This window comes from Pleurodeles waltl, chromosome 10, assembly GCF_031143425.1.
Source record: "Pleurodeles waltl isolate 20211129_DDA chromosome 10, aPleWal1.hap1.20221129, whole genome shotgun sequence".
Classification (NCBI taxonomy): Eukaryota; Metazoa; Chordata; class Amphibia; order Caudata; family Salamandridae; genus Pleurodeles; species Pleurodeles waltl.
In genome coordinates this window covers 732,978,497-732,996,710 of record NC_090449.1, presented here as the reverse complement: position 1 = coordinate 732,996,710, position 18,214 = coordinate 732,978,497, and the positions used below count along the sequence as shown (strand labels likewise).

At 41.2% G+C, this 18,214-nt stretch overlaps 1 protein-coding gene across 19 annotated transcripts in view; it reads left to right on the top strand.

Moving 5' to 3' along the window:
- The window catches only part of SVIL (supervillin), a 601,346-nt gene that overhangs the window by 432,588 nt on the left and 150,544 nt on the right, over positions 1-18,214 (top strand). For all 19 annotated transcript variants that reach the window (XM_069211285.1, XM_069211277.1, XM_069211284.1 and 16 more), the window contains 2 exons: positions 5,416-5,590; positions 14,483-14,655. In XM_069211285.1, coding sequence (XP_069067386.1) covers positions 5,416-5,590; positions 14,483-14,655 — 348 coding nt within the window. The remainder of the gene's footprint in view (positions 1-5,415; positions 5,591-14,482; positions 14,656-18,214) is intronic.

The following is an 18,214-nucleotide window of genomic DNA, read 5'->3' as shown; positions in this document are numbered from 1 at the left end:
TTCAGAAAAGGCTTAACATTGTGCTCAATGAGGCCATTTCCCTCAAGACAGAAATTAATGCAATATGACCTTTATCACACACTGTACTTTTAGGTACATGTTCTTCCATTTTTATCCATGTCATTCCAAGTAAAGATTACCTGCATTTGTGTTTTTTTTATTATTGTAATTGTGTCCTTTTAGTTATTCACCCCAAACTGGACTGTCAAAACACCATACTATTCAGAATTGTGCTGTTGAAGTATTGGGCCTGAAAAAGTTTGATCACTTTTCAAATGCTAAGCGAAAGCTTTGTTTGCCTGTAAAGCAAAGAAAATGCTTCAAGACGTTGTTCTTTATGCATCTACAGTACTGATAACCTCTGTTCAAACTTTCTTCTGTTTCTTGGTTCATGGTTTAACATGCTCAGGTTAGGTAACTAAGCCTGACATTATGGAATGGCAAGCCTAGCCCTCTGCACAGGTCGCCAACTTCCTTCCTTTACAAAATCACTTCAGACTTGTCCAATTTGTTAATTTTTCATCTTTATCGGTCTTTGTACTAGTCTTAAAATCTTACCAATTTCTTGCGATGGGGTACCTTAAATTCCATATTTTAAATGCTGTACCTTGGGAGTGGATGTGTTTCTAAATTGCCAAGACTTCAGGGGTGTTGAGCATATCTGATTGCTAACGCTGCAATAGAGTATGTTAAATATCCAGATGTAGGGAGATGGAGGCATGAGCAACCTGAAGTTTAGATGTTCTCGCTTTAGGGTGGTATCTATAATTTACAGATTTTTGCCATGGTTGTGGGGTAGAGGAGTTTGAAATGCTCAGATAATTGAGAGGAAATCCCAAGTGGCCAGATTTTTGGGGAAGTATACGAAATGCGCATACCTTGGACGGTGTGTGTGTGTGTGTGCGCGGGGAGGGGGGGGAGGGAGTTGTAAATATTTGAATGCCCAGACCTTTGAGTTGGGGAGTAGATATTTCTGAAATGGTCATCACTTTTGAAGGGGCATGGTTATATAAATATACAGAGCTTGGCAGTGGATGAAATGGTAAGACCCAAAGAGGCAAGGGGTATATTGGAAATTCTTAAACCATAGGGCTGTTTAAAATGTCTAGTTTTTGGGGTGTGCTAAAATTCTGGGGCCATGTTAGTGACATGAATTGCATACAGTGAGTTATCTGTAATGTACAGTTCATGTAGGCGTTCATAATTGAATTTCCAATTCTTGGAGAGAAATTCGAGGAGCCCAAAACGTGAAAGGAGTTGAGTTCCTGAAAATGCTCCGTCCTTGTAGGTGTCTGAAAATTTTGAGATGTGAGCTATGAATGCCAAGGTCCTTGGGACATCTCAAATGCCCAGACATGTGGAATGGATGGTATCAGATGCGCTGATCTTATAGGACTTCATTTAAAAATGCCTAGACCTTGAAGATTGTGTTTGAAGTACACAGACCTTTGGGGTTGCAGTTATCTGCAATGCTCAGATCATGAGAGGGGGTAGATTTCTAAATGTCCAGATATTGAGTCCAAAGTCTGATCAGCGTTGAATTCATGGGAGGCATCTAAAGTGCCTAGCCCTTTTAGAGGGTGGGGCTCATGTTACAATGCCTTGACCTGTGTGTGTGTGTGTGTGTGTGTGTGTGTAATTCCCAGAGCTTGGTTGAAGAAAATCATAAAGTTGCATATCTTTAGGATGTCTAAAATGCTATAAATTGGGTGGGAGGTAGCAGAGAATTGTGTGGGGACAGATGCGGTCTGTTCTTTATGTCCAAACACCTACACTATTTACCCACATTGTAATAAGATAACCTGAAGATGAATTATACACAAAGAAAAAAAACTTTTATCTTGTACCATTTATGGCGATGATTCAAGGACCAGAAGAGAACGTCTGTTAATCATAGGAAGTTCTTTGTGACATTTTGATTTCCCTTTTTTTTCAAGCGTTGTCTCTGTAGATAATTTGTTGAGCCCCTTTGCATGTTAAAATTGCAGCATGTTTAGTAGCCACGCTTATGTTGTGCAGCCACCTACGGTTGGGTTTGGAATATTGCATCCTGTTATAGTTCCATATCTTGTTTTAAGCTTGTGTGGAACATCTCTTACTCATGTTCCCTGAAATCCAGAATGCAAAGAGGCAATCAGTTTTTTAATGCCCGATTTGGAGCTTTTTACCAGTGTTCTGTGGGAATACTGGATTGAACCAAGATTCTACATTGTGGACCAGAAAAGTGAGGTGTTTTGAAGGAGAATTCAGTTTCCAATGAATAACGTTTAGAAACCATGCCCTCTTTCAGCTGGGAGGCTAGGTCTCATACGAATTACACTTTTTTTCTTTCTTTTTTTTTTTGGTGGGGTGGGCGTTGGATATGGGAAACTGATTTTGTAGGGTGTCCTTTTTACTACCCTTGAAAAGAAAGAAAAAAAAAAACCACTGAAGTCTGTTTTTTACCCAGGAATTTCACCGCAAATAAGTGCATGGCTTCTAAAGTCTTTCTCTCTAAAGATCATGCATCATTTGCAGAGCACTGTTGAATGAGAATATATATATATAACAGTTATATACTAAGATTTGAATGCTTCTGTAGTTGATTTAAAACTTAAAGATGGTTTAAAAAAAATCAAGCATCTCTTAAGGGAAACGTACTGAGAGCCTTATAACTGAATGGCTCAGTTGCTTGTTAGTCATTGCAGGAAGCTTTTAAAGGAGGAATTCTATGACACTGAATGAGTAGTATGTACAACAGTTAGTTGGGAGACATGGGCAAAAAGGATCTTATACCAAGTAGTGAAGATAGGATAAAACTTTGGTTCTAGAGATTCTCACTCAGAATATTCAAGAGAAACTGGACGTGCAGAAAACAGATCGAAACCTAAGTTACATTGGAAGTGCATGATTTGAGTCGCATCAAAATTGCACTACACACACATGTTCACTCCTGTACAGGGGTATGATACAATCGCCAAAATTCAGTTTGAGAACTGCCTAAAGAGTAACAGATTTTGACCTAATTAGGAGGATCCAGCTTGCAGTCTCAATTCCATAACGAATATCCACAGTGAAAAGTTTCATTTTTAAGTAGGATACTTCTCAAAATAAGGTTCACGTTAAATACGACCTCTGTTCAAAACCCCAAGTTTAGAGGAAAGTCCTTAAAATTAGGTTTCTATACCATCCATTGAACATTGTAAGCGAGGGTCCGAGTCCAAAGGAGGACCCTGCAAATAGAGCAGATGTGTACAGGGCAAAGTGTGGTTAAGCTATACTACTGCTTTTGACATATGTCATAGAGTGTGTTTCTAGGAAACAGTAAAAAATCCATATAGATCCAGATCCCTTCAAGGAAACTACTTCTCAGAGTTTACATAAAAACTAAAGCTTACCGTTAAGGGTGCAATTTAAACTTGCGGGTTTTACAGTTCCAAAGAAAGGAAAGCAATTCACATCAGCCTTAATCACTACTGTTAGCAATTGATCACCTTCATCACTACTCCATGGAGATATCAGCACGATGAAGAGGTAGAAAAGAACAGGTGAAAGTGGAGGATCAAAAGCAACTTTGAAGTTCATATCATGCTGAGTCTCCACTTAAAAGAATGGAGGCTGATTAGCTGCAGGTTAATTGGTTGAATGCCTATAGTCGAAGGACTGCTTCATAATTGGACATCATGATATCACTATAAAATTCAAAGGACAGCTTTCCATCGTAGAGAGAGCATGCATGTAGAGGAATAAAACTCGAGGAACCCCGCACGAGTCACCTAAGGGTACCCCTGTCCCAGCTGCTTGCTCGTACAGGACTCGGCAAGTTGCTCCCTTTGGAGTAAATGTGACTACAAGGGGCCACTCAACCCCCCCAAACCACCCTCCCCCCTCCACCCAAAATCCCAGACCTGAGGTAATATGCCCGTCTCCTAGGGCTTTCCATGAACAGGCAGGCCCAGTGTGCATGCCAACGTATGTGCTCACTCCAGACCAGTTTGGCTATAGATGAGGGCAGAAACATGTTGGCCACTTAAGATCTGATGACACCTTGACCCATTTTATTCAAGATTGTCACAATTCGTTTTTAATCTTACAAACAAACACCATAATTAAAGGTTTAGACTAGACAGGTGATTTGTGAAGTAAATGTTAGTTTATATTCCCTTTAAACTGTATCCCTGATCAATCCAGAAAGATTAATCTCAGCACTCCTTCAGAGTATTTTTAACTTCGAGGTTGAGTCTGCCCAGGTGGTATCATCCTACCTAGGTGGGGGTAGGTGGTCATGTGATGAAGCATGACGCAATTGTGTGAGACCACCTAGTCCGTAAGGGGAATCCCCCGACTTTGCATTTAACACCCGGTGATCACTACCATATTGCATTTCAGCGAGTAGACCATCAAGTTGGTGGACTACCAACCGGTGATACAGGTTAACATATCCTGTTCTGAATATGCCCCATACACCTTTGTGTTATTAATTCTTAGATCAGGGAGACTGTATGGGGGTAATACGCTCCCGGTACTCTTTTGTGTGTAACATTCGTCTTTCTATCCTATGCAATAAAGTTAATGGTTTGCTTGCTGAAACTTAAATATTTATCCTCTGCAGAAAAATCTGTTTTTTCATCATCATAGGCAAGTTGGTGGATTCCAGTGAAGGAGTGTCAGCTATTTCAATACTTTATACAGTGCAAGAACATAGGTAGATGTGTTGTGAAAAAAATGATAGACTAAATTCTGGTATCCAGTTGCATGGTAGTTGTATCTTGCTTTATAATCTGATGCAGTAGTAACTGTTTTTTTTAAATAATTATTCTGAGTGCTTGAAATTGAAAAATAGAAGTGCTTGCACTCACCATCTCACAGCTTCTATTTGCTTTTCAGAAGTGCCGTTACTGTCCCTTGCATATTAAAGATGTGCAGATACTCTGTACCTGAGACGAGCGGCCTTTTTATATCACTATTCCTCTATAATACTGTATTGACACAAGGAAACTATTTCAGAAAATGCAAGTCTGGACACTAACAACCAAATTCTTGATATCTGTAATCTTTAATTGAGAATATGCACATTTTTGGGATGAGGTAAAGGATTATGAATAAACTGGAAATAATCACTTGAAGCAATCTGAATGGTAATATTGGAGTTTGCAAATGAATGCTTTTTGTGTTGACTGGCTATTTTGCAAATGTACGTTGTTCTGCTCACCCATATTTTGTCATTGATGGTCTTAAAATTATCTTTCGAGTACTTATTCTAGTTTGTTTAGCAAGATATTTTGCAGTACTTATTTTTCAGTGCAATTAGCATTTTTGTGACTTAAAGCTGTTAAATGTGTTTTTGTAAATACACCCCATATGAAGTGTGCAATTTAATGATTAATGGAAATTAAAAATGTAAACCTGGATAGAACGTTTTTTTTCAATCAACAGTTGGGATTCAAGACACACTCTTGACAGTCACTGCAAAATCTGTGAAAGAAGTAATGAAGCTAGATGACGATGAAACCTTTTCAAGGTTCTATCGAAATATGGAGTCTCCTTTACCTCCTCATCCATTGGAGATTGCTGAAGACTTTGATGCCATCTTTGACCCTGATGCACCAAAGTGAGTGTCTGTTTATACCACTTTCCTCAAACTACAAACTGGTTTTCACAAAATAAAATATTGTAAAATGGTTGCCAATAGTTGTACTAGGTATATGTTAAATACGAGTAGTGAACTGAATTATACACTTATGTATTTAATATTGGAACAGGTTGGTTTGTTTGCATCTTTTTACTTTTGTTTACCTTTAACCTTTCTTTAAGGTGTGGTGCCTCCTGTTGTATGTGGCTCAAGTGATTGTACACCACTTCCACCACTAAAGCAAACAAAACATTCACTTAGTAGATTGTGGAGGGGGGAGGCAGAAAATAATATATATATATTTTTTTTTACATCTAGTCATCAAAGGTATCTTGCAGGCATCCAGGAGATCATCATTGTAGGCCTTCTATTGGTCCCTCTGTAGTATTGCAACCTTTAACATTCCTTCTTAGGCAGTGACGCCTTGCCTTTGTTGCAGTGGTGGTCAAACACTTGTCACACAATACGCACTTCTTCCAAAGTTGTTTCTCTGTCTGTCTTCGCACACTGCTTTTCTTTATTTATATTTCTAGATTTATTAAATGTTGTACTTTCTGGATATGGGCATTGCAGTATCTTGCACTTCTGTTGTGTTCTAGCATCCCCTAAAATGAACTAACAGTTTCGTAGGGTCACTGATATTGATCATATTCTTTGTGTGAAGTGTTCACCACTCTTACATATTGTGACTTGAGAAACTGCAGGAGTTAACACTGGACACAAAATACTGAAAGGAGACAGCACAATTCTCATAAGATCTGCATTTTTAAAGTTCTACGAGTCTAAGTGGCAATTAATAAGGCAAAGCTCAACCAAAACACCATTTCAGGGTATAGGCCCCAATTCTTGAAAAGCCTTAACACTTCAATGGGCAAATTTAAAATGAGGAACTTTAGGCTGCGCTTTGTCCCCTATCTTACGGCCCTATGTAGGACATTGAGTACAAACGCAAGATCAGAAGCACTGGTCCCATCTTACAATAGGCACAGTGAAAATGCACAAAATCTTGAAGTTTGCTGCTTCACAATTAACCACTGATGGGTCCAACATGCAGCACTTTGATCTTTGTTGACAAAGTTAAACACCCGTCTTACAACCATTGCTTTTAATGTGTTGAATATTCGTAATGGAGAGCCCAGGACATGCCAGGTGAAGGCTATTGTTATAGTTGACTCCAACTCTCATGACTGCATGACTTCAAGTGCATGTTAGTTTTCTTTTCCCCATCCAAGTCATTCTATGGTGGGTTTGCTGCATGTAGATCTGAAAACAAATACTGTTTTTAGACCTCACAGCCTCCTTGCTAACCTCAGTTGCGCCAGCCAATAAAAAAAAAAAAAAGTAAACTCTGTCCAGGCTTTTCTCGCTGAGCGATGGGCTTGGGGGATAGCTAACAACTAGACAGTTTGCAGTGCTGGTAGTTCTGTAGCTTGTCTTCTTTATTTTCTTTCTTTTTTTTTCTTTTTATTTTTTTTACTTGCTATTAATACTGCTTTGGCACACTCTTGTGGTCAGTTCATTTCCTTGGATGGTGATAAATGGATTGTATGAATGACTGCTTAATGATAATTTTCTTCCTTTGTTGTAAACCCCAAATATTTTATCATTATACATAAATTTGCCCTTTTTCCCACCCTGTATAGCTTTCTTATACATTTAAGGCTTTCAATGTGATCTAACAGAGTATTTACTACAAGAAAAAAAAAATGTCATTTAAACTAGTTTGCAAAACCTCTATGATGTAATATAAAACCCGATCCAACATAAATTGTTACAGTATGTTTTCTTCTCTTCCATTTGTGCCAGAGAAGTCTTTTAATCAAACAGAGCATTTGTTACTGATCTAGAAATGCCCTTACATGGTGTTTTTTGCACTCAGATGAGAAAATAAGTATGAGAGTTGAATGGCTGACCATATAACTGTCCACTGAAGGTTTTGTTAATTCTTGCATGCCCCAATGCCTCCACAAATCATGAACACCCACCCCCGTTGCCTTAAAGTGGAACAGTTGCAAAAATGCTGGTTTGTTAAGAGACATAGGCACCCATGTATTTTCCAGTGCTCAGTTAGAGCTGCAATTCCCATAGAATTAGAAAGATTTCATTTATTGCATTTAATTGTCCTATCCGTCTCTTCCCTATATATTTTCCAAGTCTGTAATTAAATGTAGACTGTTAATTGTGTTCTGTTTTTAATGTAGTCTTCAATGTAGGAATACTCTGCTTTTTATCCTTGGAAGTCACTGAAGGCACTTTTCAGAACTTTTGAATTTTCACTGCAGCTTCTAGTTTAGTCCTTAAAATTGTGTAATTGATATTTTTTATATTGATTTTTTTTTTTTACTTGAGAATGAAAAATGGCACTCTACAATTGCCTGGAGAATCTACACTGCATGCAGAAAAGTCTTCCTGAGTTTCCTTTTCCCTTTATATTTTCTTTTCAGCTATGAATTTGCATTAAGTACACTTTTTAGAGTACGACAGCAATAGGTTGTCAATTATGTAGTGAGCCCTGTGTTTATCCTTGCCATTTCTCCTAGCCCGTGCTCACTGTCTTTATCCCAAGCAAAGGTGGGCTAAACAATGGGGTAACTCCATTTTTTTTAGTTATTGGCCACCATAGTTGGAGACGCCCTCTTCCATCAGCCTCCACTGCTGTTCATCTCTCCTAATGATCTCCATTGCCTTTGAATTCTCCCCACCCCTTATGTGTTTGATTCAGGTTATGCAGAAAACTTCAGCTGGAAGAAACTTGACTGGACAGCTTTGAATGTTACCTCAGTCTGCCACAAGAATAGCTCACTAACCAAAGTCTGTGCTTTGATAGCCCTAACCTTGCTTTGCACTGGCATAGAGGTTCAGAATGTGTCACTAGAACAATAATGGGGTAATGTGCTGCAAGGAATGAGACCAGAAACAACAGAAAATTAAACAACTACACAGTAACCTGGTCAATACATGGATTTTAACGTTTGTGCCTAACATCTTTGTATGGGTCCATTTTGAGAGACTAGAAAAACTGCAATAATACCGTGAGCTATTATGTACACATCTGAGAAACATTGTGTTGCTCACAAGTCAGCTGTGCATACTCAAATGGCAAATAGCACCTTTTGAATAGTAACTTTGAGACTCAAATCACTTGTGTTTGGTCAGCCCTCCAGTAGTCTTAATTAAATTATTTGTTCACAGTTTTTGTTTCAGATACCAAATTGCCAGAACAAACTCACCACTGTTTTGAACGAAGTGTCAACTATCCGTACCAACACTACTTGCACTCAAGTATGAGCAAAAATGTGCCAAAATAGTCAGTGCTACCATGTAATCAACGGACGTTGTGGTGTGGTTAGATGAGTGATGGGTGGATACATAGTGTATAATTATTGTAAGATGCATAAACATTTGATTCACCAGTGAATATCACCATGAATCAATAATGATCATACAATGACTCGGGCAGATGTGTGGAGCTGCAGTACCATGTGGTCAGATGGCCACGATTGAAGATTGCCTGGAAGAATCACTGTATGTGGGTCTAAAGACCGATTTGGTCATGGCAGGAGTTCTTGAGGAATCATTCTCTGGTTCTACTTTCATGCAAATTGTCACCAGGCTTTGAGAATATGAAGTGGTGCACTAAAGCATGGGGATGCTTTGTGTAGGAAATCTGCCTTTTATGTGTGGTCCCAGTTACCTCCTCTTACCCACCTCTCCCCTCCCCACCCCCCAAACTCCTACCCACCCTGCACATGTTTATCCTTTTTCTCAAAACTTTTTTTGCTGACTTTAGAACTCTGGGCACTTTACCCTGCTAACCAGAAGTGTATGCTGTCTCCATTAAGACCTGATTAATTTAGCTTATTCTGCTTGACACATTTAACTTCTAAGTCTGTAGTATATGGTGTAGATAAATGGACCCAGGGTATGGTGGAAGTTAAACGCCACTTGTGGACTGCATCACTTACTGTGCCACCCACTAGAGTGGCAGTTCAACCAGGACTATAAGCTTACCTTGTGTCGTCTGACTGCTGCAGTGTAAAGCGTATATTGCAACTTCTCAAAATAACCTTTTTTTGAGAGGTAAAGACCTTCCTTTTAAATATTAGTAAGTCACCCCTATGTAGTCCTTGTAGCGCACAAGGCAGTCTGCATGGTATTTAAAAGAGGGACAGGCAGAAAAGTAATATCACCATGTCTCTACAGTGACAAGGCTCAAAGCATTTTCTGTTGCAGGGCCTTGCCATCCTAGATAGAAATTCAGAATGCAGATTAAAATGCTAAAGCTGCTAAATCTGGAAGTGAGAAGCTGGGGGAAATAATGAAACCACTATTTTTAATAGCTATTAAAACCCAATTCAGTGGTGAAATTAAGTTTTTAAAAACTAATAATTTTTAGAAAGTTACCCTTTGCCTGCCTTAGCTTCCAGGGGCTAATTGCCATTAGCCCTTTTTCCAACCCCCCAGCCTTTGGTCAGCCTTAAATGAGGTGTGAAATTCCTCCTAGGAGCTACACAATAGGTTAACCTCAATGGGCAGGGATGGCTCCTCTGAGCTCTGCAGAATGTTCAGGGTGGGGGCTGTGGGCATACTATTGACACCAGTATTGAATCAGCCTGACTGGTCTGTTTGTGCAACATGTAATACTTTGGCATACTTAAAAGGAAGTAAATGGAATTCTAGGACAATTCTTCTATTTTCCTTGACTTGGGGCCCTAGGTCCCTGCCTTTGGCCCCACCAGACATCTATCTCCCTTCTAGCTCGTTGTGGTTACAGGGCCTGCTTCAAACTGGATTTTTGTGTATGATTTGGGGTGTCACTGGTGATTAACCTCATTGCACTTGCCTACACACCCACATCCTTCAGAGCTGAAGTTTAGTGTGAACAAAAAGTTTCACCATCTTGGAAAAGCACTGGCACATGACATTTTGCGTCCGTCTGTAGTAAGGCAAACAAACTGTTGAAAAAGGGTTTAGGGTTGCTTACAGGACCTTTTAACTCATTGGTTCGGGTGTGCCCAGGATTTATCCCCACCTACTCTTCTTTTTTTTTTTTTGGCCAGGCATAAATGTTGCACCACATCACTTTCTGGACTTGCCGAGGACAGAAGTGGACTGGATCAGCTCTTTCTGACCTGAGAGCAGCTCTGAAAGACAAACTGCTTACTCCTGTACCCAGAAAAAAAGTGGAATTCAAGGGTCAGTTAGTTGTCCTCCTGGGTGTGTGTCGGGAACACAGCAAGCTTCAAGAGACCTTTTTCAAAAAGTGCCCGGCTGACAAGCAAAACTGGCCTGGGACTTGGCTTTGCTGTGGTCCTCTGCCTAGTCTCCTGAGGGTCTCCAAATGTCTCCCACCTGAGGTCTGGGTGGAATTAGAAGTGCACTCCTGTAGTTGTTTGGGCAACAAGACAGTTTGGAAGCTTTGCATAACTTGCTTCAGAGCCTCAGCAGTACTGCTGCAGAAACTATCTGATCAGAAGTTTCAAAGCATTACATTGAATTTCAGCTTGTCATGCTCAGATCTCTGCATCTCCCCCCCCCAAAAAAAAATCCCAGTCCTTTTTAGCACTGGGATGTAACATATTTATTGACAAAATGAAAAGCTCCAGGGTGTTAGTGGTCCACCCTGCTTTTAGTATTCAGCCTGTTCTTCCACAGCAGCAGCTACAGTTACAGCTTCGACCCACATCGAGGGTATTTTCAGCTCAAAAGTGGCAAAGTCCCTTTTTGAATTAGGACTTTGAAATTTATGCTCCTAAACCTTTCAGCGGGGCCAATCCTCTTGTTTCCATCAGGGCTCCATTATGGCCTGCCTCAAACCAAGAGTATATGTCCCAGTCTACTCCAACCATGGACAATTAATGATGCTTTGCTTTTTTGTGTTATTTCTTCGCAAACATTTTTAAATTAATATCTGTGGTTCCCCTTGTTGGATTTTTTTTGTCATTTTGGTGTACTTTTGTTTATTCATTTGTACTTTTGTTTCTAATTTGGCTTGGGATTTTTATTACCTGAGAGTTTTGAATGTATTACTGTTTTGGTACTACATACATAATAGCTTTAATCTGTGCCATAGTTACTTGGGTTCCCCTTTGGTTAATTTAGTGGCTTTTAGGGTTCACCCTGATAACAGTTGTGATTATTTCTTGAGGTGGGCCGTCACCCAACCCAAATAATCCAATTTTTTACACTTCTGTATTGTCTCCGCTGTAGAGTGGCAGCCATGTTAGGTCCCTGAAGAGTTTGTAGCTCCACACTGAGGGGGTCAGCCCTAAAATGGCATTGTTACCATGGACCTATTCTGTTAGATACCGCAGTAGAGAAAAGCTTGTTCTTTGGTGGCCCATTGGGTGGTTGTTGGGGCATACCCAGTTTCCCTATGTGGCCTGGGATAACACGCACTCTAACCATGGCTAAGCAGTGGGCGAGGAGCAAGAATGCTGGTGGCACCTGAGCCTTTCTTGTCCATTTTGATGAGGTGTGGAGATACCAGGAACCTATGTCTAGCAGCTGTTCTAGAACTGTAGTGTGGTGGGAATCATTGATTCATATAGGGAAATTTGTTTACAGTTTAAGTGGAAGTCAGTCCATAGTCTATGCCAGCCCTTTAAGTTTGGTGCATCTGGCACTTGTGAATCTGCTTTAGACACCCATGCTATATCATAATATGTGCTCTAAAGGCAAATTGCTATCTAGTATAGGGCCAATCTCTTTAAAAGAGTGAATTTGCAATGATTTCCAGGTATTTAATAGAGCTCTGCAGAAAGGTCTGATCTGTAGACTAGGTATCTACGAGTGAACAGATACTCTGGATGCTTTAGGTCAAGTCTTCTTATCCTATCTAATGCAGCTCACTGGGGGACAAATGTGTATGTTCTAGGGATAACCCTTTCCTACTTATTTTTAAAGATCTTAGCCCGAGATTGCTTTCATGTCTCGAGGCTCTATCATAGCCAAGAAAATACATTTTCTTAATTTATTGGCTTAAGGGCATTCTTCTAGTTGGATACCTGACTGACAGCAGTATACTGAAAGACTTTCAGCCATTGTGTATGCTCCCATTTAATGCTGATGCGAGTTATTGTTAATGTCTTTGAGTTGCTAAGAGATTGTGTATCTGACAGGTCAAAATTGAAGTACCATATGAAACGCCTAAGTACACATTGGCATAAGGGCGCAATATTTGGAATTAACTTGTGAAAATTGAAGCATTAGAAAGATTAATGCTGAGCAACACCTGACCTGGTCATGCTAAAATCAACTGACCTGCTTGGCTAATCGGAAGAATTTCCCTAGTGACAGAATCCAAAAGAAAAAGTAGTGGGAGTAATTACATAGGGTAACTGTCCAGGTGGCATCTAAATTGACACATCTAATGAGTTTGTCAGGCTCGGCTCCCCACCTCACTTTATTAAAAAAATAAAAATGAAGCCTACACTTTGAGTGCCTTGTCTAAAAACTATTCGTAGACAACCCTGTGGAGTAAAAAGGCACTAACCTTTCCAACTAAATGCTTCAGTAACAAAGCTTTGTACATGGCTTGACCATCAGTGATCTTCCAGCGTGCTAGAAGATATGCACCAGCTCAAAACACATTAGTGTGTGGTCCTGACTCCCCACGTGGAACTCATCCTGTCACTGTCTTATGTGCTTGTCTAACCGTACCACTTGAGGGACTTTATTTTAAAATTTTATTGATTTAGCATTGCTAAGGGGACAGTCTGGTCAATGTCACATGAACGTCGGTGGGCGTGTTAAGTGTGAGCTCTCACATGTAGTTCTCGCCTGAAGTAAAGCTGTATGATCTTCAGCGAATGTTTGCATTAGGGCCGTAAACCATAGTGTCCTGTTATAATACTTTTTCAGGGAGCAGATGCACTCAATGCTGTTTTGGATCTTGGCTGGCATTTTAATCCAGTCTGACAGAGCACAGGGTTGTTGTCCCTGGTACGTAATTGTGATGCATGGCTATGTAAGTCCATATGGGTCAGTGATACAAATGAGTACTTCACAGAAATGTGTTTACTAAACGGGCATCTAGTATTTAGGGGAGAAAATTAGAAACTTCTGTTTAGTATAATTTAGTTTATTTAAAAAGCTGGTTGAGAACGTCTGTCGGTTTCCAGATAATTGCAAGCTAATATTTTAGCATAACATTAGTGCTTTTTTATATAATTTAAGTACCCTTTCTAAACTGTGGTAGCTGATGTATACCAGCAATTTTAGAGAATTGTGCAACTTAATTTTCCTACTCTACCCGCTCAAGTAGGTAAATATATAGCTCTGATCCTAAGTAGAGGCAGGCCTGCAGAATAATCAAAAGTGAAAATGTATGCTATGTACAGCTTCAAACAATGACCTGCAAAGTACATTTGCATTTTAGATTTGAACTGCCCTTCAAGTCTATGGTCTTTTTCAGTGAAATTGGACTGCAGATCAGTTTTTCTCATTTAATTTTGTCTTGAGGGTAGGGCGGAACACCTCCACCCCAAAACTCTTGGTGAGTATTAAACTTCTTTGGAACAACATAAAAGTGGTTGAGTATTGTATGCTTGTCGCTTCAGAGCTGTCTGCAAAAACTTTTGGCAGGTTTATTTAAAAATTGTTGTAAAATATAAATTGTGACTCAATTGTGTTAATGAGTCATTTTAAACTCTGAACCACCAGTACCTGCATTTCACCTCAGATTTCAGAAAAATCGCAGACCCTAATATTTTCCTCTCTAGCCAGACCTTTCTCTTAGCTATCACATGAGGAGTTTTGTACAGATATAAATAACGTTCAGTTAAACTTCGATTTGTCATCTGTTGAGATAAAATGGTCAGAATGGTTTTCACACACGATTATTTAATAAGTCCTGTGCTTGCATTTCAGACTAATTTCCGCTGTGGCAGAGCATAAACGTGCAGTGAGGCCAATGCGTAGAGTTCAAGCTTCAAGAAACCCCCTTAAGATGCTGGCAGCGAGAGAAGACCTTCTCCAGGAGTATACAGAGCAGAGGTTAAATGTTGCATTCATGGAGTCCAAGCGAATGAAAGTGGAAAAAAGTAAGTGAATTATTTCACCCTGTTAACTTATTTATAGTTTCCTACTTGTCTTGTTCAGCATTTGCTCTACATGAAATGTTTTTATGCGAACTGCTGAACTTTTCATTTGTCAGCAAAGTTCACTATGCATCTATCGAAAGACTACTGTCTCTAATTCTTTAATGTCCGTAATGCTGAGGTTGTAATATCAAACTAAATGTGCTGATCATCTTTTCCAGTCCCCAGAGATAATGTAAGTGACTTAGCCTCTTTCCTAAAATCTCTCCAGTTAGACCTCTTCTTACTTTTGGGATTTAAAATACTTTCAAAGATTTTTAAGGAAGGAAATGAGGTGCATATCAAACCACGCATTTCATTGGTACGGACACACTTTAATATTGGCATGAATATCTTTTCAGAATGAAGTGCAGTTTTGGTGCCTTATATAATATTGTTATTTCTGTTCCGCATGAAGTAATCAACTTGCATACGTAACTAGTGGTAAGTGAGTGTTTTGTTGGGCAGACACTGCAAGCCTAGTCTGTGACCTGTAGGCCTCCATTCCATGACATGAAGAAATGTGTTAAATGCCTTGTTTGCCATATAATCCAGAACATAACAGCAAAAATGAAACCAAATTACAGTGGCCTAGGGCAATTTTAAACTATTCAAAGTAACCCAATTTGCCGTCTACTAGCGCTCTCCACAGCAAACTTCTGCCTAATTCCGACAATCTGGGCCCCTTGCCTTTATTATGTCTCATAAATGCATAAAGGATATAATGCATAGGTGTGCTTTATGGATTGACTTGTAAATTGTGCTGTCTTCTGTTGTATGAACACCATTCTTTGAACACCTCTTGCATAAACTTGGCAAGCCTCATCTAAGAATGGGGTGGACCAATCTTTCCTTGCCTCCCTCAACAGTCAAATCAGACTCCTCTTCTGAACGAGAAAGTTAGACTCTATCTTCTCAGTTCTCTCCAACTTGCATTGCCTTCCCCTTGGGGCAAGAACATTTTGTAGCTAGGCTGCCTTGTTAGGGTAAAGCGCAAAGCGCCCTGTCCCTGGTGTAATCTCTCTATGGGCTTGTAATCACACCCATTTCAAGCCCATCAGTTTGGTTGGTTAACCTACTGCTCCTGCCTGGCACTCCCTGTAACGCTTATAAATTGAGCATGTAGGTGGCACACCTGAACCTAGAACTCGGATTCCTGATGACCCAAGAAGAGCCAGGCACTATGGAGTCACATTAGCAGAAAAGATTAGACACCAACTGACTTGGCCCCAGCCCTACCAGCCTGACTGCAGCCCATGACGAATCAGCGCCAAAAGCCGACCTGTCCTGCAGCCCAGTGACATCCAAGCTTTGGGAGGACTGCCTGCCTTCGACAAAGATCAAGATCTCCATAGAACAGCGGACCTGTTTAAGAAGATACCAACTTTAAAAGAAAAAACTCTGCCCTGATAAACTGCAAACCCACCTCCGGATCCACCTCTGCACCCAACGCCCCCGGCCTGAGTCCAAGTGGCCCACTGGTCCTGTGAAGGTTCCCCAGCGATTGAGTCCACTTTGAGCTGACCTCTGCCGGACTCTGCCTCAAAGCCTGCAGCCTCAAACTGAAGAATCCCCTTGACTGTGGCCTGCCCTGTAAGATGTTCTCAAGGCCAAAGGACACCCCTGCACCCAGAGCCCCTGGGCCTTGGGGAGCTGAACCGTCTGTCCCTAGTGTCAGACTTTACCTGGGCAGCTTCAGGGTTTCTTCTTTCAGCCTCCTGGCCTGAGCCTGCAGCCTTTTTCCAAAACTGATCTCCATTGACTTGCATTGGGTGCCCAACACAGTGTTGGCGCTCCGCACCCTGCCACCCCAGTGCTGCTGAGGGTGTAAGATTGGTGCTGCCTCATGGCATGCCTCATCCCTGTGCTTACCTCAACCCCAGGAGAACGACCCCTGGCTTTGCTTTACTCACCTATGAGCAGCACATGTTTGATTACCCCCAGTATTCACTGGTTAACATTGAGCGCCCAATGCTGTGTTGGCACCGAGGATGTAAGTTTGGTGCTACCTTGTGGGGCCCCCGTGTACTTACGTCAACCACATGAGATTGACCTCTGATGCTGCTTTACTCACCTGTGAGCAGCGCATCTTTATTCACCCCAAGACTTCATTGGTTAACATTGGGCACCTGACTCCGAATTTGACCTCTGCACCCGGTCGCCCCTGTGCCGCTGTGGGTGCACTCTTGGTACTGATTTAAATCTTGCCTGGTGTTGACCTAAAACCCCAGAGCACTGGATTTGTAATTCATGTATTTGCCTTCAAAACTGTATTCTTGTTTTCCTCCCATAGGTTAACGTTGCTGAACTGAAGTTGCTCTGTTGGATTTTTATTTTATTTTATTATTTTTACGTGAAAATCTGCATACCTGATTACAAAGTTCTTGGGTTTAAAAACACATAAAAATATAAAAAAGGTACTTTATTTTTATGACAATATGCCAAAAGTATCTCAGTGAGTACCCTCAGTATGAGGATAAGTTATATACACAAGATATGGTAAGTAATAGCAAGAAAAGTAATGCAAACAGTGTACAAACCATATACTCAAAGTGCAATGCGAACCACAAATTGACCCCAAACCTATGTGAGCTTGTCAAGGGTCGCTGGGACTGTAAGAAAACAGTGAGGGTTAGAAAAATAGCCCACCCCAAGACCCTGAAAAGTAGGTGTAAAGTGCACCTACTACCCCCAGAGAGCACAGAAGTCGTGATAGGGGGATTCTGCAGGAAGAACAAACACCAGCAATGCAACAGTGGATTTCCGGACCTGAGTACCTGTAAGACAAGGGGACCAAGTCCAATAGTCGCGACAGTGTTGACAGTGGGCAGGAGCCCAGGAAATGCCAGCTGAGGGTACAAGGAAGCTGCCACCTGTTGGAAGAAGCTTGGAGTTCTGCAAGAAAGAAGAGGACTAGGGACTTCTCCTTTGGAAGACTGATGTCCCACGTCGTGATGAAGCTTGCAGAGGTGTACCCACGCAGAAAGACAGCAAACAAGCCTTGCTAGCTGCAAGGGTCTCGGTAGAGGTTTTTGGGTGCTGCTGTGGCCCAGGAGGGACCAGGATGTCGCCACTTGGAGGAGGAGACAGAGGGTTCGCCCAGCAACTCAGGGAGCCCTCACAGAAGCAGGCAGCACCCGCAAAAGTACCCTAACAGGCACAAGAAAAGTGAACCGGAGTCCACGCGAAGTCACAAAAGGGAGCCCCACAACGCCGGAGGACAACTCAGAAGGTTGTGCACTGCGCAAAGGAGTGCCGGGGATCCAGGCTTGGCTGTGCACGAAGGAAATCGTGGAAGAGTGCACAGGTGCTGGAGCAGCTCCAAATCACGCCGTACTCAGCAATGCAGTCTAGCGTGGGGAGGCAAGGACTTACCTCCACCAAACTTGGACTGAAGAGTCACTGGACTGTGGGAATCACTTGGACAGAGTTGCTGAGTTCCAGGGACCACGCTCGTCAGGATGAGAGACCAGTGTTGCAGTCTTTTGGTGCCTGCGTTAGCAGGGGGAAGATTCAGTCGACC